The sequence below is a fragment of the Punica granatum genome, chromosome 1 (assembly GCF_007655135.1).
Source record: "Punica granatum isolate Tunisia-2019 chromosome 1, ASM765513v2, whole genome shotgun sequence".
Taxonomy (NCBI): Eukaryota; Viridiplantae; Streptophyta; class Magnoliopsida; order Myrtales; family Lythraceae; genus Punica; species Punica granatum.
In genome coordinates, this window is record NC_045127.1 from 41,003,496 (window position 1) to 41,027,661 (window position 24,166).

The window sequence follows — 24,166 nt, forward strand, 5'->3', positions numbered from 1 at the left end:
ATCGACCAGAGTAAAAATGAGGAATCCATAAGATGAATAAAGTGGCTTCATTGCAATTGAATAATTACCCATTGATCTGCATGAGATTCTCCAGAATTAAAAGTTTCCAACATTATCCACAGAAACAGTGGATCAAACTTCTGATTTAAATGAAAAATCACAGATTACCATTGTCCGTTTTCTGATGACTCTGCAATGAGTAAAAACCAATTACCCAAAAACTAGATCTCCGTGTCATCTAAAAGTTCATTGGAAAAAGGATCAAAACTCTCAACTCGAGTTCAACGCAGCGGTGCCACTTCCGGGGAAACACAGTTTAGAAAACAAGGGACATGAAAGCAATATAGGGACGACATGGATGCTCTTCCTGCGCCTGTCTGTCTCCTCCTTTCCCCTCCAAGCTTAGAAATAAGGTTGTTACAACAGCGGCAGATGAGAGAACATAATCACGAAGCTACGAGATCAGGTGTTTCTGCTTCGATGGACAATAATGCTGAATGTACTTTATCCATCCAGCCATCCAGGCGGTCTCGGAGTGATTTGATCTGTTGGATTCCCAAAACTCTTGGTTGCACCCAAGAGACATGCACTGTTCCCTCCACTTGGTCAATTATACCCTCGATAAGGTGAACCTGAATTGAATGCCAGCATAAGAAAGTCTTTAACAAGCAGATATGTTTAAGACAAGACCTATACAATCAACGATATTTAGTCCTACGAATATACTGCAAGTGAACCCAGCACTGTGGAACAAGGCTGAGGAGGACAATAAAAGGCATCATACAAACTAACAAGATCCAAAACCTCCATCAAAAAAAAAAAGTTGTCCCAGATGCAGGGAGGCGGAGAAAGAGAACTGCCTATTTATAATTCGTTTGTTACTAGAAATAGCTCTACGTTTCACTAACTAATTACAAATCCCAAAGCTTTATTAACTTACAGAGAGGCTCTTCATGAGAAGATGCTCAACGTCCTCTACGGAGAGCTTCGTGCGCTCCGCAATTATACTCAAGGGAATTGTTCGATCCTCAGATGGCCGACTGCAACAAATGTTCAACACAGCAACAGCAAACACAGTAACTTCCTGTTCAAGCCAAATAACCACAGATTCTCAAATGATCACAGAAGTAAATATGTTACCTGAAGATGATCTCCATCAGGCAAAGTATGTTAATCTTTTCCAATAGCTTCTTCTCATTTTCAACCAAACCTGGTTGCGCCGTAAGAGCAGCATTATGCACACGGCATAACTCCTGATATCGTGCTAAGTCACCACTGTTGAATGCTTGGAGAATATAGTAGAGCCATTCCACTTTTGTACCAACAAGACTCTTTATCTGTCACAATTACAAAATGTAATGTCCAGATCAACGGAGGCACAAATTACATGATAAACTCCGTGCTTGAACATCAAAAGGAAATTAAATGAAACAAAAGCTACCAGTTAAAGACTATCACACTTTAGAAATTAAGTTTAAGAATAAATTCATTAGTGAGCATTGCAATGCCAGAAAGAGATATCTGTATGTAACCTACATTAGTATAGTTAGGATAAAAGAAAGAAGCAATCAATTTCTGGAGCGTCAAGCTCATGCTTCTCCAATAGAGTTTGTAAAGGAAACGTGAATCTAAGCTGACAGCTCCCAAAGTGACACAGTGCTTCTCTGAAAGAGTTTATAAAGGAAACGTGAATCTAAGCTGACAGCTCCCAAAGTGACACAGTGCTTCTCTGAAAGAGTTTACAAAGGAAATGTGAATCTAACGGCCAGTTCCAAAATGAAACAGCCCCAAAATTAACACGTGCTCAATTAGAAACGAAACAACAATTTCAGAAGGCACCACCTGCTCAGCTTTGTTTGGGTACCCACCACAGCTGCGTTACTATAGGGGTTGCAGTCTTGGTGTGGCATCCTCAGCAATAACTTAGGGAACAGAGTAGCTAGAAGCATGACTTTAAGTTTTTGGTATGTCCAAAGTGAAAGGAACAAAAAACACATCTGATACATGATCAAAAGTTATTATATTCAAATCCCGTGACCAACAGTGAACCAATCTTTTTTTTATTGTTGAATCTCTCTAAGATGATCAATGTGTGATATTCCGAATCATCATTACCAATTGAATTAAAGGTTAGCATAGTTAGGCATGCAAAGCAAATGAGCATCAGCATCAATTCATTGATGCACGAGAGCTAACATGACAAAGATTTCATTAAACAATAGGAAGAGGAGCAGCGAAGTTGATCCATTCCCACAATTGTGGAACTGGAGAAAATACTTATTCACCGTACACCATTATTTTCCATCCCAACACCCCTTATTATTATAACTTCATTTACAACTTCAACCAGAAATCCACACTTCTATAGATAGACATAAAAATGTCCATCAACATCAAGTGGTAGTAAAAGCTTGAAAGGAAAACAAAGCTTAATACATTGTAGACCAAGGTGAGTTTCTTTACGAGTCAATATGCCATCTCTTGCAGAAACATGCCTACTAAATTGCTCGAGTTAAGTATGTATAATAATGAAACTAAATGCTAAACAATCAGCAAGATATGGACTTCAACAAAGTAAATAATGTTAGACACTTGCTGACTTTCATAGCAAGCAAATGCAACTAACACAAGTCTAGAACTGCTACCATTTCACCTTTTGACACAAACTATAATGAGGCAGCAGTTCTCAAATGAGAAACAATCTTCTAACAGGTACAATCAAATTACAATCTTTTACACAAACATCCAAGTAATTATCTTCAGTTTCCTTGTAAACCGTCATAATGTCCCTTCAGAATTTTATGCTGTAAAGTATATATAAATACTAAAGCATGAACCAAATATATGTGAGTATAGACGTATACAAACTGCTGATCATAATTAATTCTATTGATTCTGCATTTCAAGGAAAATTATTACAAGCCCAGCTACACCAACAGAGCTAAAATCAAGAACAGCAAAGGATTAGGTTGACCTCTCAACTGCCATTTTTTCCACTATTTTGCTAGGCAAATCACATGCCTATATATCAGCAATAAAGCATTAAACAGGATGAAACCATCAACAAAGACAACAAAACTATTCCTCCAACGAAACAAGTGAAATAAGCGGAGATTTTGCAAATGTCAAAGAAAGCTTGCATTCTCAGACCATCTAACTACCCAAACTAAAATGCATTAGAAATGATTATTTGTAAAATATAACATTTCAGGGATGCGAGAAACTTACAATGGGATGAGCTAATAATTCTCCAAAGTTGTAAACATTGTCTCCCAGCAACGCGGAGAGGGACAAATCAAAAGCCAAATCCTACAAGGGGACGATTAAATTGTTAAAACTGTAATGAAATATTTAAGACTCGAAACAGTTTCCAAAAAAGAGAAATAACTCAAAACAGTACAAAGAATGCAAATCCAAAATGAAATTAGATATCTCTAGCTGCTGGACCTAGGTGGCACAACAAGAAACACGGTTTATAACTACAGATGCCAAGAGCTGAATCCCTATCGTCCATCTAATTATATATCTTTTGGTAAGAGAAAGCACGAACAAGGTACCACCAGAACAGATATATACCTGCTTAAATGAATCTGACATAGACTCCACAGATGTATATGCCAAATAAAGAAGTGCATTTCTGTAGAATTCAGCATACTCCCTCCGAACTTTATGATACTGACAAGAAACCCAGTAATAGCTGGCATAAACAGATGGATCTATGTCAGTCATACTGTCCAGGGTGCTTTTCCCTTCTTCAAGGAGTTTTTTGCACTCTTTCTGGTCATAATCAAGCTTGAACAGAGCTATCTGCATCTTAATATAGAGGATAGGCTCCTCTATACGCTGCTCTCTAGTAGCTTGAAGCTTTTCCATAACCCCTTCCAGATAGCTGATGGCAGCTTCTCTCTCTGCATACTGCCGTGAGACTATAACAGCAAAATGTGCTAGCTTGAGGAGATTAATTTTGGTCTCAAAGTCGGTGATGAAATTGTGATACAACTGAATCAACAAATCTCCAGCCTGAAAAAAAATATCAGCAGAATGATGATTTAAACTTAGATTTCGTAATGAATATATATACGAAGTTCACATTTGCCGAGGTAGGAATATCTCTAAGAAACCCCAAAGCAAGGTCAAATCCAGATATTGCATCACAAGATGACCTCCAAAATAATATCTGGTCCATGGACAGGGAAACAACCAGATATAATCTGCCCTAATGCCAAGATAATAAAAAAGATATTTGCAAAGGCCTTATAGTTTTCAATTTCTGGAAGAAACTACCCAAATTGATGTCACCAAGTTTCATGCCTAGTTTATAGAATCTTTCAATATCTGCTAAGAAGTCCAACACCAATATCCATATGTTCTCAATAATGCATAGATGGATGTCGAACAAAGGAAAAATATGACAGACTCACACAAACATGCAATAAATCACATGCGAAATATGTATTACAAGAAAGTGATCTTCAATACAACTATTCAAGGGGAAAAAAGAAAAGGAAGTGCTACGCAACACCGGATTTCATTATCTGGATACCCAAGTTAAGAAAAGGAAGTGCATAATTTCATTGACTGTGTCCTAAAATTCAGACATTATTAAACCCTACTTTGTTAAGATGCAATCCAGAGAAGCCCGAAAGACTCGAAGATGCTGTTCTGCGAGTTTATAGATACATCTAATCATCATCACTCTTTTTGGCATTTAAAACTTGATGATAAACGACTCTGAACGAAATGCCTCTCCTGCGGAACAATTGTTCATAGCAGGAGCAAATAAAGGCAACTGCTAAAACTGTACATTAGGATACAACTTCCCCTCTTCAACTTGATAATTAAGTTGATCCAACTTCCCCACTAATTTCTTGGCCACAGAAACATCTTTGAAGTATCTTTCCTCTGCCAGTTTTCAGGTAACAAATATATGCCTCCACACTGCTGTCGACCAACAGAATTTGCAAGTAAGGCCCGGCACTTAATACGTCAGTGTGTGCATCTTTTCAAGAACAGAAAAAGTGGCATGTCTTGTACAACCAAACAGGCCCTAAAATCCCAAATTCACCGAATTCAAGATCTTCAGAGCCATACTAACTGCGCCGAAGTAGGTGGCAGGAACTGAAACTAGCAGAGCTCCTCTACTAGTTACTAACCTAGAAATGCCAGAAAACAAGGAAACGCGAGTATCGTCGCATTTTTAGAGCTAAGCAGAGGCTGCAATAAGATCCTTACAAGAGCTAAAACAGCGTTCGCGGCAGTAACCCTAAATTAGTAAACGCCATCGAGCTAAAACACCCTCCGCACGCAACCATAAGGTCACAGACAATCAACAAACAGTCGCCTCCATGAGATCCATGACCGAAAATTAAGCTAAAGAAAAAGCAGCAGCAGCACATGTACACGGAACAAACGGAATACCCAGGCGCAGAAGAGGGGGAGGCGCAAGAGATTAAAGTGGGAGACCTGAGAGACGGCGTGGGCGACGAACTGCTCGAGCTTGAGAGTAAGCTGGTGCCAGAGCTTCTTCTGGTACAGATCGGCGAGGGCGTTGGACCACTCTGCCATCTCCGGGTGCGCATTGCGCAGGGAGTCCAAGTATTGCAGAGCAGCCATGGCCGACTCGAGAGAGGAGAGAGGGAAGTGTGAATGAGAGAGAGAGAGAGTCATCTGTTCCGTTCAATATATAATTTTTTAATCAATTTTTTCGAGGAGAGAGAAAAACTAAAATCCTCTCTCTCTCTCTCTCTCTCTCTCTCTCTCTCTCTCTCTCTCTCTTCCCTCTCTCTCTTCTCTCTATTTTTCCTTCTTTTTTTTTTTTTTTTTTTCCTTTTTCTTTTGAGGCATTTCTTTCCTTGATATAAACGAAACGGATCGAGAATTTGGTAGAAAGAAGGACAGATGGACGCTGGTTTTTCCGGTTCCGGGTCGGGTTTGGGCATACATCGTGGGCCGGGTTACGCCGGACTGAATTTTAATTTCCTGTTTGCCTGAGTCCTAATCATAGTCTTTCTATTCGGACGGGCGGTCCGGGGGTCCAAAAACATTAAGGGGCCGTTTGGATTCAGAGTTAAAGTTACTTTGATTTTGATTTTAATTTTTATTGTGGAAAATGACAAATGAGATGTGATTATAAATTTGACTTGGGAAACGTGTGTTTTTGTTATGTAGTGTGTTGAGTTAAAGTTAAAGTTAAAATTTTTGAATTGGAAAATGTATATTTTTGTTGTGTAGTGTATTGAGTTAAAGTTAAAATCAATAACTCCGAATCCAAACGGGGCATAAGACTACGTTTGTTAAACTCAAAGGGATTTAGCTTAGTGATTAAGGAGAATGTCAAGTAATCACCGGATCTCGAGTTCGAAATCTCTTGGAGCCATCTGAATTCCTTTGGTGTAATTACATGCTCCGTGTATCGTCAGGAGTTCACAGAGTCCTGAGATAAGTTGGACGAAACCTGTACACCCCGAATTAACAAAAAAAAATTGCTATCTTTAAAATTCTAAAGTATAGAGAATTACCATATTTAGTTATGTTGGGGTGGAAAATTCTATGTTGCAATTACTAAAAGTGGTGGTATAGTCAGGGACGGAGCCAGGAATAATGTTTAGGGGGGGCAAAAGTCAAACAATAAAATAATTCAGGGGGGCATTGATTTTTTTTGGGATAAAAGTTGAAATTTTTACAAATTTGTATGTTAAATTTTCAACAAATGAAAAAGTCAGGGGGGAATTGCCCCCTGGAACCTTTAGGGTGTGTTTGTTTTTTGAAAAAATTCCAACTCAACTCAACTCAACTCTATTTATTTTCAATTCAACATCACAATAATTACTTTTTTTCATTTTTTAAATTTTTTAACCATTCAATTCAATTTTTAATATTAAATTCTCTCAACTATTCATTACTTTTTCACAATTCAAAACACAATCATTACTTTCTCTCAATTATTTATTACTTTTTCACACTTTTTCTCATAATTCAACAATACAATCATTACAAACTAATTAAAACCAAAACTCAACTCTAAATCCAAATGCATTCTTAATGGCTCCGCCCCTAGGTATAGTGCACTATTTTACTAAAAGTTTAAGTTCTTACAAAATTTCGTGTGGACAATGTAAGTAAAGAATATTCGAAATCTATTTAATTTACTTCAAATTAATTTATTTTATTAAGAAAATAAAGTAATTTACTTTAATAAATTTTTTCAAAACTGGTATACCTGAAATACGTATAATTTACTTAAAATTAAGATATTTTACTATAAATTGGAGTAATTTACTTACATGCAATATACAACTATTTTTAAAGAGATTGCAGTATTGCACCTTAATTCAGCAAAAAAAAAAAAAAGATTGCACCTTACACCTTTCCATTATCGGTGACCCAACAACATTACCACTCAACTGGTAATGTTTAAAAAAATGTTTTTCCAATACTGTCATCATCTTCTACCAATATCCCCTCCCTGTGCTGCACCATCACCTTTTTCCGTCAGCGCCTCCCCTGCTGTCGTCACCACTCGCACTACCACAGTCCGTCGTAGAGCCGCTTTTAACACCAATATTCTACTCTTTCTTTTTTCTTTTTCTTTTTTTTTTCAATTATCTAAATCAAAGAGGCTTCGGTTCAAATCACAAGAGCTTCAATGGAGGCCCTTTGTGCCTCAAATTGAAGCAACAAGGCTTTGATTAGAGCCTCTTAGTCTTTGCACGAACCCGATTGAAGCCCTTTGTTCCTTTGATCTGAAAAAAAATATGAAAAAAAACCGCAATGGCATGGTGCAGGCAAGCTGGCTTTGGCATGGCGGAGGAATGGCGGGGATGAGAAGCATGATCTGATTGCGGTGGCAGCTAGGCTTCTTTTGGGAGGAGGAGCACGAGGAAGAAAGGGTAAATTGATGTAATAGAGGACATTTTTGGAAATGTACTTTTATTATTGTTAATTTATTATATAACATTACATATTGTAAAATAAGATTGCCATCAATGTTGATTGAAATATTGAACATGGCCATGTAAGATTCTTGGTAATCAATTAGTATATATAATAACAAAGTTTCGACCCGAATTTTCACGCTATCACATGTTCAAGAACATAAAACGGAATTCTCTCACATTGACACATAATCATTTAGATTAAGAAAATTTATGTATTCTTATTAAGAACGTCGAGACCAATTAATTGGCTTGGCTTGGTCTTTAAGATTATCTAATTGCAATCAGCTCTCATTCCTTATTTCAGCTGCATATTAATCAACAAATCGAAAGAAATCATGCAATTTCTTTTCGTGCACGTCACCTTAAAATCTCTCAAGAGACTTAATCGACAAAAAATTCCAACTCAAATCTTTCTTCACTTCTTACTAACTAAGACAACAAAAGCAAGTTTTTCACAGAGATGGCTAGCTCAAAATTATTAAGCAACTGTGGTCATCCAATGGAAGGATCTTCAGAAAAGCCGATCCCCTCGACCCATTAATGATAAGTGATTAATAATCCATGTTCAATATATATTTCTTCTCTGAGAGAAAATTTTTATTACAAATTATGGTCCACTGCTCATCCACTCTACCATGCACTAGCTAAGTATAATATCTCATATTTTCATCCTCAAGAAACCATAGTCTTCTCGAATCCTTTTATTGGTGCCCTTTAGTGTACATGAATTGATGGGCACTATCTGCATTCAACTTTTGCATCATATGCAAATCATTACAATTCGTACTCCTTATGAGGTTCCTCTCAACCTACTGCGAGCTTTTGCAAATTTCTGTTGTATGGGTTTCACAAAACCAGCAAACATGAAAATACTTAAATATAATAAGACAGAAATTCATGAGTGTAGAGATGAATTTTTTCGTCGTTTTCATTTGAAAAAAAAGAGACGAAATTTTTCATCTTCTTTTTCATCACTATGGTAAAAGACGGAAACCTTCTACAATCGGTTAGCAACGTGCCCTGTAATAAGGCATTAGGCTCGAAGTCCATGCTTCTGATCCCTCTGAAGGCCTTTTCAAGCAATCATGTTTGATAGTACATATCGACTATGCACCCATGGTGCGGGATCCTTGGGAAAATATTGTAGTCCATCTTCATGTTAGAGAATATCCTCTGACCTTCCTCGACTAGACCTCCATGACTGCAAACTTTGAGAATGCACACGAAACTTACCCAATCCGATTTTATACTCTCATATCCCATTTAGCGTACGAAACGAGATATGCCCTTTCGTCATTCGACTTAACATCATATGCATACGCTTAAAATTACTACTCCTTGTAGGGATCCATTTGACATATTAAAAGCTTTTTCCAAGCTCGTATAATTTCAGTGGATGGAGTCCACGACACTAGTAAACGTGAAACATTTAAACACAGTATCCAATTGTATGAGCTTATAATCTTGTTTGACAAGTTGTAGACTAAAGTTACAGTTGAATTATTTCCTTGGCCGCCGCACTGGTGCTCAGGAGGGCGTGCCACGGAGCGTACTATCTCCGAATGGATTAAATTCAACAACCCCTTGGATTGTAGGATTGAACTGAGAGCACCAAGTAATCCGACAATCGAGACGATTGTAGGAGTGGGGAACTCCTATAGGGCTTGATGTCTTTCTTGAAGTAAAAGGACTTCACCAACTCGAATTTGGAACAACAAACTTTATTCATCGAAAGGAAAAGTACAAGATAAAAAGATAAACAAGCATGGAGCCTAGGACCCTATTCATAGGAAAATAAGCCTCGATCACCAAGGATGTGATTCAATGCGGCACTTAATAGTCCCGGAGTTCATTCCAATCGTGAAGGCGTTGGCCGCAGGCAGGAAACTTACGTTGGCTTTATTTATGCTCGCATGCCTTGGTCGCAGTCTCTATCACATGCTGCAAGAACCATTTAATCGCTCCGCAGGTCCACTTTGGATGCTCCAGCTTTGGATCTACGCGTACTTTCCAGATATCGCGCTGGCTCATTCTCTCAATGCAGATGCTACCTCTTATGGCTTAAGGTATCACGCCATTCAAGTTTCGTCCTTGTCCTTTGATGACTACTTCAATCATTTCTGGACTAGGACCACGAAAGAATTCGTCATTCCTTTTATGGCACGCGACTATGTACCCAACTGGTTCCACGCTCCTTATGATCCCGAGAATCCTGGACAAGTGGAGATTTGGGCGAGCTACCTAATGTACCGCGATCTCTTTTTCTCCTTCGAGTGCCACCCCAGGATGAACAACTAATGTGGTGTTGAAGCATACTATCCTTACCAGTGCGCATGTCAATTCGGTCTTTGACAAGAAATTCCGGCGCCAGGTTTCTTTACTTGGAACGACGATCTCCCCGATCAAATCTTATTCAGAGACTGCGCTGATGTCCAAGAATTGATGCTCGAGACCCACCGTAGATTTTCCAATTTCAAGCCAGCGGGTATTTGCTGTAATCAACCAGGTTATTCACCTTCAGCCTGCAGTTGGCGGAACTTGTTCTTCATGAACCGTTTCAACTATCTCAAGGAAGAGATCCTCTCACGAATTTGGCCCCCAGCTGAACTGTTGGTAACCCGCTTTATTGCTACTCTCGAAGCTTTGAAGCTGAATGCAAGGGGCCCCTATGCCGTGCGGCGAACGAAGCATCCATCTCCAATGAAGCTTGTGTCATCATCTGTGGAGCGTTCGGCTTTTCCACGAGGTAAAAATGCATTTCATATTTTATGCATTTATGTACTTATTTCCTTATTGACATGAATGCTCTTTGCAGCCCGCACAAGATCAGATTTGCAATTGTTGCTAGGGAAAAAGCGTCCGCTAGCAAGTAGTCAAGAGTACCGCATCTGGAAGCCAGAAGCAACTTTTCCACGATAAACGTGTCATCGAAATCGATTCTCCCCCATGGGACATTACTGTAAGTATTGCATATCTTCACCTTTATTTTATATTTTTTAGAATCGGCATTATAACTAATTCCGATTTTCGTTTTTGCAGGATGATTGCATAACTCCGGTCGGAGAAACCGGCGTGGCTGAAACAACTGCTGTGAAGGCAATACAAATTTTTCTTACTTACACCAATTTTCCACGAACCATTTACTTTTGAACTTTGCGTCTTTGCAGGATACGTCTTCCTTGAACTCCAAATCCACAGTTACCAATAAGATTAATTTAGATGACGATCCTGATTTGGATGCTGCAGAATTTCAAGTGCTTTCACAGCTCAAAGATTTCCTAGATGGAACTCCTAAAGCCACCGATATGATCCGTCCGACTGATGATACAATCGACGTGGCCAAGGAGACTATCAAAGAGTTCCTTTTTCGACATTTTTTTACCGATGAGGTTCCAAATCACATGGACATCATGAATGCAGCCTATACTCTCTCATTTGCAGATTCCCTTTCCAAGGAACAGAAAGAATTCTGGAAGCACTTCAAGATGGAGTTCCTTGGTTTGTCATCGTCTTATGAAGCTGGCTTCTCCACCCTGAATGAAGCTGAAAAGACAATGGAGACACGAGATTCTGAAGCTGACTAAATCAAGATGGAGACAGGGACTCTTGAGAAGCTAAACAATGAGAGAAAGGCCATCATGGATCAAGTCAAAGAAAGGGAAGCTGTTAGAGAAAAGCTACTAGCTGAAGCGACAACAATTAAAGAGCAAAATGAATCCGATGCACAGCATTTGGAAAATTTATTGACCCAATGCCGCGATCTTATCAAGTTTCTCCAAGTTCGATCATCAGACTTATCTAAACTCGGTCCCAATGCCAAGAATGCCGAAGCGAATTGAGCAGCCTCACTTGCTCAGATTAAAAAGTTGGAAGATGAATGGAACACATGGAAGAAGTACTCCCATAGAAGCTTTTATGTACTTAAGAAAATAAAGTTAGAAGGAATGTCTCCCTGCACATGCATTTTATTTTTAGATGTCAATAGGATTATTGCTAAATAAATGAATAAAACTACGCGGTCTTTTCTTCCTCAATTGTTTCCCACATGGTAGGAAAATAAGGCTTGAGATATTGGCCATCTATATACTTTGCATGCACGATACCTTCAAGACTTTCTAGACAATATGGCCCATTTGGGCCCTTCCCAGTTTGACGATCACTTTCCGAATCGAGTATCCTTTGCACCCACGAGGAATATATAACTTTCCAAACTAAGTGACCTTCGGCAAACGACTTATGCCAAACCCGTTTATCATAATATTGAGCCACTCTTTTTTATGGATTTTCATTTTATTCAATGCATCCATACGAACTTGATCTAAATCCTCTAACCCTGCATCATTAATTCAGAATATTCCTCGGCACTTAATTTTGACTGTTTATCCACACGTAATGATTGAACCGTGACTTCCATCGGAATGACGGCTTCATGGCCGTAAGTCAACTCAAATGGACTAACTCTCGTACTAGACTTAGGAGCGACACGATATGCCCATAATGCCTCAGATAATAAAGAGTGCAATTGACGAGGATTATTTTCAATCATTCTCTCAATTATGTTAATGATAGCTTTATTAGATGCTTCTGCCTGGCCGTTTGCTTTTGCATAATAAGGAGTAGAATACAAAATGTTGAATCCATGCTCCCTAGCAAATTCGGCCACCTGATTTCCTGTGAAAATCGCCCCCTGGTCACATGTGACCGATTCAGGCAATCCAAAGCGATGAATTATGTTCTCATGAGAAAATTCAATTACATCACTTTGTTCTACCTTTTTCAAAGGTTGTGCCTCCACCCACTTGATGAAGTAATCAGTCGCAACAATAATGAAATTATGTCCCTTGGATGAACTTGGATAAATTTTCCTATTACATCTATGGCCCATCCTCGGAAAGGCCATGGTTTGATAATAGGATGCAAATTACTTGCCGGAACTCTCTGCACAGTTCCATGTCTTTGACAAACCCGACATCCTTTCACGTACCTCATACAATCTTTTAAGATGGTTGGCCAATAATGTCCATGACGACGAATCAGCCAATGCATTTTTACACCAGCTTGGAGTGCTCCACAAATTCCTTCATGGACTTCAGTTAGTACTTTAAGATATTCCTTCGGTCCCAAGCATCGAAGCAATAAACCATCTGCACTTTTCCGGTATAGATCACCTTCATATAAAATGAAATGGCGAGCCAGTTCACGAGACTTATGTTCGTGGCTACCGTCTGGATTTTGTAGGTACGCAGTAATAGGGTGATGCCAATCTGTCGGGGTTATTCCCACATTAAAAATATGCACCGCCATCCCCCGCTTATGAAGCGTTGGAAGTGACTGCTTCTCTACCACGACTGTTCTTGAGGAAATTCCCTCAAGGAGTTCAAACCAGAGGCCAATTGAACTAGCTCATTAGCCTCTTGATTTTCCTCACACGGCACGTCTTATAGTTATATCATCAAATTCATCTAAAAGTTGCACCGAAATAGCATAGTAAGGTGCACGCATAGCTCGTGCACTTATACATGCCAAGTAACTGCTTGAGCACAAGTTGAGAATCTCCAATTATTTCAACATCCCGTGCCCCAAGTTCAACCAACATTTCCAAGCCGATTATCAATGCCTCATATTTGACTTGACTATTTGTTACCTCTTCCATCAGTTGGAATGATAACTGGGTTTTTAATCCTGCAGGATATCAATCCTCACAGATTTATCCGTACTGGATCCATCGAAATGTAATTTCCAGGGTGTCATCCTTATTGACATAACCTCAACAGAATCACCCATCTCCAACGTAACATTTACACGCGGATGATCGGCCAAGAAATCTGCCAAGACTTGTCCTTTCACAAATTTTTGGGGAAAGTAAACCAAATTAAATTCACACAAGGCCAAACTCCATTTACCCATTCTTCCACTAAGATATGGCCTCGTAAGTATGAATTTAATTAAGTTAGTTTTAGAAACGACATAGACAAGACCATAAAGCTAATAATGCCTCAATTTATTAACCGCAAAGTAAAAAGTAAGGCATAATTTTTCAATAGCGGAATAGTTACATTCAGCGCCATTCAACATTCGAATTAAATAATAGACTGCCTGCTTCTTCGCGGTGGAACCATCACAGGTGGGGAAGTTTTCTTTCAAAAGCTGAAAAGCTTGATGATGTTCTTCTGTTGAGACATTGTCCCACACGACGAGTTTATAAGTGATTAGGTACCGGAACCTATTTAAAGATGGGCCCGATAATTTATAAACACAGTGAATTTTTTACATCTTCCATCCACTGAAATTCTTGGCGCTGTTTTAATTTCAGTAAAGGTGAAAATGCTTTAACTTTCCCAGTAGTGTTTGAAATAAACTGCCGTAGAAAGTTAACCTGACCGAGAAATCGCTGCAGTTCTTTTTTGTTACTTGGGGGCTTTGCTTCAATTATGGCACGTGCTTTATTCTTGTCGATTTCACTTCCTCGCTGATGCACAAGAAATCCAAGAAAAATTTCCCGCGGACACCCCAAATGCGCACTTTAAGGGATTCATCTTTAGACCATGTTGAAGCATGAGGATGAAGGCTTTTCGGAGATGATCTGTTCTTTTTACGATTGGCCTCTTCATGTCATAAACTTCCATATCACGCGACTTTAGTAGACAAATCAAAAAAATCACGAAACTCCATTCCCTCGAACTTTTTCTGAAGTTCAAAATCCAGGCCATTTTAAGCCAATTTCACAAATTCTGGTTCGGATAACGCCACTAAGCACTGGTGGCGTGCTCGCTTGAATCGAGCAATGAAAGCTTCAGCAGTTTCTCCCAGCTCTTGAGTGAGCCGTGATAAATCTGCCATAGATACCTTTGGTTCGGTACAATAAAACTAAGTATAGAACGCTGCTTCCATCTCTTGCCATGAATTAACCGAACTCGGAGGCAAAGTAATATACGGCTGAAACGCCGTACCTGTTAATGAATTTGCGAACGGTCTCAGCTTTCCAAAATCATTCGATGACGCTTCTCCACACTGAGTGGTAAACCGTGCGACACCTTGCCCCCCGAGTCTTGCGCCGTTATTTTGTGGCAACACAAGATTGTTCCTCGGAGGTGGAACTTGATATCGGTCTTGCGGGACATTTTGGCCACCGACCTCTTATTGGACAGGAGCACGCCTGAGCGGCTCAATTGCCTGCTGCGGTTGTGGTGCGATAATGAGAGGAGCTTGCCCCCCCGTTGCCTACACGCAGTAGATGGTCACTCCCCACGGCTTGAGCCTCCCCCCTTTCACGGGTAAAGAGCTGCGTGAGTGCAATTATAGCATCACGAATTTCCACCGCGATAGCGGGTGGTAATTCGACATTATTGGCATTCTCGCCAGGTTGAGCATTCGCGACCTGTACAGCCATTGCATTCTCAGCAATCTCATCGGCGCTCACAGCGTTCGCGATGTTCTGTCTTTGTGGCAGCATTCTCCAACATCAAATTGGCCGGTCCCACCGGGCGTGCCCAAAATAATTGTTGAATTATTTCCTCGGCCGCTCGTTGGTGCTTCGGAGGGCGTGCCACGGAGTGTATGATCTCCAAACGAATAAATTCAACAACCCCTCGAGTTGTAGAATTGAAGTGAATGCGCCAAGTAATCCGACAATCAAGACAATTGTAGGAGCTGGGAACTCCTATAGGGCTCGATGCCTTGCTTGATGTAAAAGGATTTCACCTACTCAAACTTGGAACCGCAAACTTTATTCATCCAAAGGAAGAGTACAAGATAAAAAGATAAACAAGCATGGCTTGTGTAAAGAGAGGTGTGTGTGGTTTTCTAAAGCAAAGCCTAGGACCCTATTTATAGGAAAATAAGCCTTGATAACCAAGAATGTGATTCAATGCCGCACTTAAGTGCTCAAATGAAAGCCAAAATTAATCTTCCATTGATGCACGTCCTTCAATGCACTTCAAATGCCGCCTCTTCTTTTCCCGTTCTCTTCTGCCATTCATGGAGATCATTCTCCATTTCTTCGATTAAGTCCCCAAACTTTCTTCTTTCCTCTTTGTAACCCAAGCTTTTCAATTCTCTAATTCTCACCCCCCATACGATCATTATATCAGGCTATCATCGGGCTGTGATCCTCGAAACAACCGGGCTTCAAATATGGCCCGAATCAGTGTTATCAGAACCGGACCGGACATCGAACCGGCCGAGACATGGGTTCATGGGTTCAACCGGGGATTCGATGGGTCGGACCGCTTGTTTAATTATAAAATAAATAAATATTTATTATTATTTTTTAAATAATATAAAATACAAGAAAATAGTAATAAATATTAGATAATAATTAATATGTGTCTAAAAAAATACAAGAAAAAAATTATTTGCATCTAATTGCAAATGACTCATATGTAAAGGAAAGTGAGTTGAGTAAGATACAAAGAATTTAGTAAAGGATTTGGTTGACTAGAGCAAAAGCTATTATTTCAGCACTCACATTTCTAGCTTCTTCAATGTCTTGCTTCTTTACAGTCGACAATGCTGCATCCATGATACATTCCAGCACATGAAATCTACAAACTCGAGCATAATGGTACATGTCCCTCGTGCAAGCATTAACTGCCGTCTTTGTGAGCAACATCTTTGAAGTCGACTCAGTCTCTGGCTCTGATTCAAAAAGAAGTTTCTGGAAAGCATCAAGCGGTGGTGGAATCTCCTCATTATCGAGAGCTCTGCACTTCTCAATGTCCTCCAAGAGCAGTTCATCCTGAAAAAGCTGCCTGGTGCATAAGAAGTGAAGCACAACATCACAAGACTGGTAGAATCCAATTTATATGAAGGCGGCGTTAAGAGAGCTAGCGATTTCCATATGATTACAAGTAAGAGAAGATTGTTTTATTGGCATTATTTCCATTCCTTTTTTGGAAATGAATTACTAGATCTGGCTCGTCAGAAGATTTTAAGTCTGGATCAGATAAAGTCAAAGCCATTATCCAAGCCATTAGCTTACGAGATAACTATTTTCTGAACTAATTCCAACACTAACATTATCCAAGTCTCGCTATTAACTCAGTCCACCAGCCTAATCAGCATAAGTACATATTTTGGCCTTCCTACTCGAAATCATTCTGGAAGGCATCAAAATGTGACAAAACGTAGTATCAATTGAAACGAGAACCTAGTTTGGGCAAGTCTTGATGCAGTAAATGTAGAATATTTCAAGGCTAATGTTTATTGGTCTTTGCCAAGGAAAGAAAACCATTGCTAAGCAAAGGAGGATGTCACCTCAATCATTTGGACGACCCGCGTGGAATCAGATGAAAGAGCTTATCTGTACATCCAAAGCAATTTTTCTCGCACAGCATGCCACAAGTCTCCAAAACCCTCCTTGCCTGATAAAATCATCTCGACGAGATCTCGGAAGACCATGCTTTCAAAGAATAGAAGACCAACACACGGACACATTCATCCCATCCATCCACGCACAGCACAAACCCAGTTGCAAGAACCCACCAAACAAACAAACAGGCAGCAGCCAGCAGGTCAATAAGGAAAAACGAAAATTCAACCAAGATAAATCTTGTCTTTTACTTTTACTACACAAAGACCCCTGTTTTCCTACGGGAATAAGTTAACCTCGAAATCAAATCTTAGAGATCGACCTACCTGATCAACTACTGAAGTTCAGATTTCCTCCGTCCCGGGTGGCCTCGAACCGTGGCTTACTTGTTTCAGGATGTGCCTCCTGCCATTTGGGGAGCTGCCCCGCCATTGTCTGGAGCCTGAACGATGGAGTCTGGAGACTCTGCCTTGCAAAAGCTGCAACTCGAAGGAGAATACTGAAAAGGAAGCTTCTGAGTCTCTGGACTCTGTTGCTCGAAGGAGAAGAAGAAGGAGACTCTGGACTCTGCCGTTGGATGGAGAACTTGCGATGCTCAAGATCGAAGTAGAGGAACGACGAACAATCACTGATGAATTGATGCTCACTTGAGCGAAGATGAAGAACAGAAGGAAGAAAACTAGGGTTTCGATTCAATTTTGCGATTTCCTGCACATTTTCGATTTCGGGTCTGGAAGATTCAGATCTGATTTCCTTTAAAATTTATGAACCCATGAAACCGCCCGATTTGAATAGGTTCGATGGGTTTATTTAAAAATCGGCCGGTTTTTTGGGTCCATCGATTTTTTTTTTTTGCATTTTCGGTTTTTAAGAGAACCGGACCGGATATAGGTCCGGTTTCCGGTTCGACCGGTCGAACAACCCGGTCCGGTCCGATTCTGATAACACTGGCCCGAATTATTAATCAATGGATGGGCCTTTCCTATGGGTCGATGATAATTAAGTGGTCTTCATCATACCAACCATCTCTTGGGCTATAACCTAAAGCCGGTCTACAATATTATTCCTAATTATATACACCAATTTCTCAACATATATAACTTCTCGGAATTATGGCGTCCATTAGCACCTTTTCATTGCCAGCATCCAAAATTTCAAGACCGATTAATTGGCCTATATTGGTCTCTAAGATATTCCAATCACTTATTTTTGGTGCATAATTGATCAACAAACCCGATCAGATCTTTTAACTCCATTTCGTGCACATCGCCTTGAATCTCACCATAGACTTGACGGGTAAAAACTCCAAATCAAATCTTTTATGAGACATTGAACTTGTTATCCTAATGCAAGGATCCATCTGAAAAAGAAGATTCCCGTTCACCCCTTGTGAGTGAAAGAAACGGAGTTTTCCGTCACCTTTTCCGTCTCTATGGTAATAAACGGATATCTTCTACAAGCGGTCAGCAACATACGCTATATTAAGGCATTAGTTTTGATCTATTTCTAAGGCCTCTTCAAGCAATTCTGTAGGGCAACACATCTCGATTATGCACCCGTGGTGCTGGAAAAAATCCTCTTGTATTCCTCGACTAGGCCTACATGAGTGCAAGGTTTGAAAAAACCGAATAAATCATTTAATTGCATTCCGTTCAAATCGCTTCAAATCTCGCAAGTGACTTTGACGGGCAAAATTTCAATTCAAATATTCTACCTTATGTACATACTAACCTAGTGAATGAAAACTGTCCATATAGATAACTTAATCAAAATAATTAAGTAGCCAAGAATATGAGACACATCCATTTAAAAAGGTCGATCCTCATTAACCCATTGATTGTAAGTGAAAAATAATACATATACACTTGATTTTTTTTCTCTGTAAAAAAAAGAAAAAAGAAAAATATCTAGTACAAAGTGATAACTATATGAAAATAGAGTTATTAGTACTTTTTTACTGGTCTAATGGGAGCTAGTTTATCGAGATTAGCTTAGTTTGAATAGGTTTTTAGTTTATTTTTCATTCATTTGCATTCTTAAAGAGTTTTTTAGGAGTTTTTATTAGTTTTTGGTTTGTTTTTAGATGATTTTTGGAGTCATTTAGTTGAATGGTCTTTTGCAGCCTCTAAGTTCTTCATGTTTTTGGAAAGGTTTATCTCGAGCTTTTTTATTCAAATTGTATATGAATGGAAAGCTTATTGAGTTAGGAACACAATGATTCAGACGATTCGTGATTTGGAGTTCGAATGAAAAGATATGACAAGCTTAATTTTAATGCACGAGTTGTTTTACTGATCCAAGAGGGCCCAGCCATGGATATGGAAGCCTAAGTCACCCAGATCAATCCACTTGCCCAATTTTTAGTTTTATAATATTTTGTGTGGGTCCCGAGCATAATTGGAAAAGAAAATTAAAAGGGACTTATTTTGATTTATTTGGGATCTTATTCTTGGGCTCTATGAAAGATATTCCTTGTTGCATAACATACGAAATTGAAATTTGATTTCATGGGAAATTAGATATAGTGAGATATATGTAGGTTTTTATATCTTTCTCCTATAAAAGCAGAGTAGCCGAGAGATTAAGGTGTGGACGGCATTAGGAAGCAAAGATCAACTTGAGGAAGAAGTCGAAGGCTCGAAGATTGACAACAGTATCTTTGCTTATTTCATTTAAACCTTTGATTTGATGTCTATGTTGAATTTTTTCATGTGTACTTTAATTCCTATGGGGTAATTTCATATGCTAGGATTATAATTGAATACACATGTAACTAGTTTGTTTATTTTCTCTTGATCTAATGAGTTTTTATTTTATTTTATCTTATTCTATTTATTCTATCTAATGCTTAATGCTTGCAATTGCCTAATCAACAATTGTTATAATCTATTAATCTGAATGAACTTGGAAAGTGAATTTTAGGGTTAGAACATGGATAGAATAGCTTAAGTTCAATCTCGAGGAATCGAGTTGATTAGTGGGTAAGATAAGAAAATACTTACACACCTTAGGTAGCCAGTTCAAGTTAGAACTTAATGAGTTTAACTTAGTTGCAATTCCTATAAGAATACACGGGATTGGTTGAGTTAGGTTTTTTCCTAGGAAGTTCGGAAGATACTTAGGAAATACTTATGAAATTGAGATTAATAGATTGGGTCTTAATCGAATTAGTGAAAGATGGAGTAGATTGGATTAGTGAAGTGTGGGGGAAATTATTTTCCTAGGTTGTCTCACCAATTGATTTTTGGTTATTTTTAATTTGCTTTAATATCCTTAAAATCGATTTTTCGCCTTGCTTGACTTTGATTAAGTTGTGAATTTCGATTGCTAGTAGAGCTTTAGGTCAAGTCCCCGTGGGAATGATATTTCACTCACTCTATATTATTTGTTACGGCCCGTGCACTTGCGGGATTATAAAACCATCAAACAAGTTTTTGACTCCATTGCCGAGAATTTCTTTATTAAAATTTTCTACTACCTCTGATACTAAGCAACTTAGTTGTCAATCAAGTTTTATTTTATATTTTCAAGCATAATCTAGTTTTCTTTCTTGAATTTTTGTAGGTATATTTACAAGATGTGGTCCGATGATGATGAATCGTCGATGGAGAGCTCGATGGCGAGACATATAGCTGAGGGTTACGCAGATTGGTGGAATCCACCCAACTTCTCGTGGCAAGATCAACCGGCGGCATGGCCGAATCTGTTTGGTTTTAAACCACAACAATGATTTCCAGTGCAAGAAGAAAAGCCAAGTATGATGGAGGAACGTTTCATGTACTCTTTACAGTCACAAGCGGCTCTAGCAGAAGAAACAGAAGCTACAGGACAGAGAATCGAGAGACAGGGAGAGCTTCCTTCGCAACCAATCCTATGAAGAATTTTCTAGATGACACCGATTTCGGAAGGAAGGAAGTATTGAAGAAGCCACGATGACCATGACGCGGTGCGAGCAACAATTTGAGGAGCACAAGATCACAAGCGTCAATACCACTAAACTCGAGGATGGCACCACATCAACGGAGGAAGAAGTTCGAGAGGGACTCGATACCATGCCACCTGACAATACAAGTGATCCAAAAGATCCACCTAAGGATTTACCGCTTAATGGAAAAGAATTTGAAGATGTGGATTTTCTTGAAATCTTGAAGTGGCTAGACCCTACCAAGAGCGACAAATCGAGATGAAATTTTAATTTTCTTCCAATTACTGAAATTGATCAAAAATTTTATGTCTCAACAATTTAATGATTGTATAAATTCGTATTGCAGGCACTTTATCAAGAATTGAAAGAAAGGGTTCAAAGACAAAGGAATGAGCTAAAGTGGCAATCGAGCAAGTGGTGGTATCATGCAATTCAAGAGGAACACCTACATCGATTCAAGGGAGTATTCTATGATTATTTTAATTTTTCTCACTTTATGTAGGTATTTATATACTGTGCTAAATTTAGAAGTAGGAATTATTTCACTGTTTTCAGTTTTTTCATTTTTCATTTTTATTTTGTAGGCTATAGAAGTTTATAATAAACAATGACTAAGGACGTGTTATTGAGGAGTGCACTTTCATTACTTTACAGAGAATAAGCGGCCTAGGCATGAATTAAGGCAACTGAGGCCCATTACATTTAGTTCATTGATATTAAAAGAAAAAATCTGCGCAATTTGCATCAAAAAGCTCAAGATAAACCTGGCCGAAATAAATCTGGTTCTAGGTCTAGTTTCATTAAAACTCGTCTGAAAAGTTAAGATTGTGTTTGGTATTAGAATCGAGTAGAGTTGAGTTTTGGTTATAATTGGTTTATAATAATTGTATTGTTAAATTATGAGAAAAAATATGAAAAAGTAATGAATAATTGTGAGAAAGTAATGATTGTGTTGTTGAATTGTGAAAAATAGTGAAAAATAGTTGAGAGAAAGTAATGATTGTGTTGTTGAATTGTGAAAAATAGTGAAAAATAGTTGAGAGAAAGTAATTATTGTGTTGTTAAATTGTGAAAAAAGTAATAAATAGTTGACGAAATTTAGTATTAAAAATTGAATTGAATTGTTAAAAAAATTAAAGAAAGAAGAAAAGTAATAATTGTGTTGTTGAATTGAAGATAAGTGGAGTTAAGTGGAGCAGAGTTAAAAAATATTTTGAAACCAAACGGGCCTTAACATTCACAAAAAATAGGACTACCATCTTGGTAAACTATCTCGAGGATTCATTCTCGTTACCGTACCAAAAGTAGGATCGAACCATTCATAAAAGATAGGACTACCATCTTGACAGGTAATCAAGAATATTCCAACTCTATCACCTCCTTTAATATGCCGTAATAATCATGTCCTCCAACCCCCTCGCCGATACTCTATAATTCATAGTCGTCCTATGTTGGTCGAGTTGATCATTTGAAGCTCGTAACCATTGACGAAATATATTTAATATGTCTTCATGCGTATGTCGGGACCCAATGCAAGAGCACATAGTGTTTCATTGGCAATTTCATTAATCGGATTAAGTATCTACGGAAGGACGACATTCCATGAGTTAGGTATACATAGTCTTGGGAATATGCAACATTGAGTGTTCGAGTTTGATTTATTAACCATGTACATACCACTTGCTCGAACCATTTGACGAAGTCATCCTTAGTCTTTTGCCATACTTGATTTTGAGGAACGTTCAAACTAGTAGTAAATATACTACATTATCAAATAGGGGCAAAGTGGTTAGATTAAATCCATACATCATATGGATTACATTCAGAAGGTTTTTTTTTTTCCATATATATAATTATTTAATGGGTACTTACTAAGAGTATGGCTTAATCTCGGGGCAATTAAGTAACATCGTCAAGCGTGCAGATTGAAACTCAACATCATTCAAGTATCTCTTATCACTAATTCCCGCATGACGTCCCAGTTGATTAAAAACCCCATATATTAGAGGCGAAGTACTGGATGTCCCACCATCATCATTACGAGGAACTCGTGTCCTTGGAGTATGTGCATCAGTTTATAAATAATACGAGTAGAAATTTACTATCTCCAAGCTCAAATATGTTGTGCAAATTGATCCTTCAACACGAGCTTTTTTACTTAATGGTCCGCTTCAGTTTGCAAGATACCTCTCGAATCAGTACATCCACTTGAATTGAATGGGCCTTCCATTTTGTGCCTTATCTACCAAATGTATCGGCAAATGCTTCATACAATCAAAAAACATGGGAGGAAAGATCCTCTCCAACTTGCACAATATTATGCGAATACTCTGCTCCATCACGTCCAAGTCTTCGTGCCTTAAGGTCGTGGAACACAAATCTTTAAAAAACTTGCTGAGCTCTATCAAGGGTATTGATAGGGCAAGTCCATGAATGCGATAGGCAATAATTTCTCCATGAAGACGTAACAATCGTGGCTCTTCCACCCTTTAAAGGTACATTGATTGAGATCAACTGATCTTACTATATTGGACGAATATCCATCCGGCTTCTGGAGCTTGCTCACCCATTCACAAATCTTGCGTTTCTGATGGTGTGAGAACGCATACTGGACCTTAGGCATTTGAAAGCCTCCGCCACTTTCTTACACCAGATATAGCTCAGGACGATTACACCATTTTCAAGTCCATTCAAGTATTGATGTTGTTTTTTGTTGTAACCTTGATGTCCATGATGGTATTGAAAATGTTGTCAAAGATGTTCTTCTAAATATGCATGACGTCTAATTTATGCCGGATGAGGCGATCCTTCTAGTACGGCAACTTCCAAAAGATGCTCTACTTGATGAAATTGTGATTCTTCCCATAATCGTCATCCTAGACATGTCTTTCTTCTGTCACTTTCTTCACGTTACAGCTAACCCATTCGAATATTCTATTGACCATCTAACACTGGCAGTGGTTCTTCTCGCTCAATCATCCCTGTCTTGAAGTT

At 38.7% G+C, this 24,166-nt stretch overlaps 2 protein-coding genes and 1 long non-coding RNA gene across 5 annotated transcripts; 1 reads left to right on the forward strand and 2 right to left on the reverse strand.

The window, feature by feature from the left end:
- Positions 1 to 33: 33 nt before the first annotated feature.
- LOC116215165 (26S proteasome non-ATPase regulatory subunit 13 homolog B-like) lies at positions 34 to 5,679 on the reverse strand. The gene is made up of 6 exons (XM_031550774.1): positions 5,464 to 5,679; positions 3,577 to 4,020; positions 3,229 to 3,309; positions 1,141 to 1,337; positions 941 to 1,040; positions 34 to 632 (listed from the first exon to the last, which is right to left on the reverse strand). The coding sequence occupies exons 1-6, from the start codon at positions 5,665 to 5,667 to the stop codon at positions 447 to 449; spliced, it is 1,212 nt and encodes a 403-aa protein (XP_031406634.1). The 5' UTR covers positions 5,668 to 5,679; the 3' UTR covers positions 34 to 446.
- Positions 5,680 to 9,698: 4,019 nt separating this feature from the next.
- LOC116192239 lies at positions 9,699 to 11,971 on the forward strand. The gene is made up of 3 exons (XR_004154031.1): positions 9,699 to 10,683; positions 10,753 to 10,896; positions 10,977 to 11,971. It is a non-coding gene; the product is annotated as an uncharacterized LOC116192239 (long non-coding RNA).
- Positions 11,972 to 16,221: 4,250 nt separating this feature from the next.
- LOC116192653 lies at positions 16,222 to 18,000 on the reverse strand. Of its 3 annotated transcripts, XR_004154123.1 has the most exons (3): positions 17,574 to 18,000; positions 17,193 to 17,337; positions 16,234 to 16,687 (listed from the first exon to the last, which is right to left on the reverse strand). XR_004154123.1 is itself a non-coding variant. In XM_031521253.1 (2 exons), the coding sequence occupies exons 1-2, from the start codon at positions 17,199 to 17,201 to the stop codon at positions 16,354 to 16,356; spliced, it is 339 nt and encodes a 112-aa protein (XP_031377113.1). In that variant the 5' UTR covers positions 17,202 to 17,567; the 3' UTR covers positions 16,222 to 16,353. The 3 variants fall into 3 exon arrangements, 1 of the variants encoding a protein (XP_031377113.1); XM_031521253.1 differs by lacking the exon at positions 17,574 to 18,000 and having other exon boundaries at positions 16,222 to 16,683; positions 17,193 to 17,567; XR_004154122.1 differs by having other exon boundaries at positions 17,193 to 17,999.
- Positions 18,001 to 24,166: the final 6,166 nt, after the last annotated feature.

Coding starts and splice junctions, on each gene's coding strand:
- LOC116215165 (XM_031550774.1), bottom strand. CDS start 5,667: ATGACTCTCTCTCTCTCTCATTCACACTTCCCTCTCTCCTCTCTCGAG. Junction 1,338..3,228: donor AATTATTAGCTCATCCCATT/GTAAGTTTCTCG, acceptor TAATTGTGACAG/ATAAAGAGTCTTGTTGGTAC. Junction 1,041..1,140: donor CTGATGGAGATCATCTTCAG/GTAACATATTTA, acceptor CATTTGTTGCAG/TCGGCCATCTGAGGATCGAA.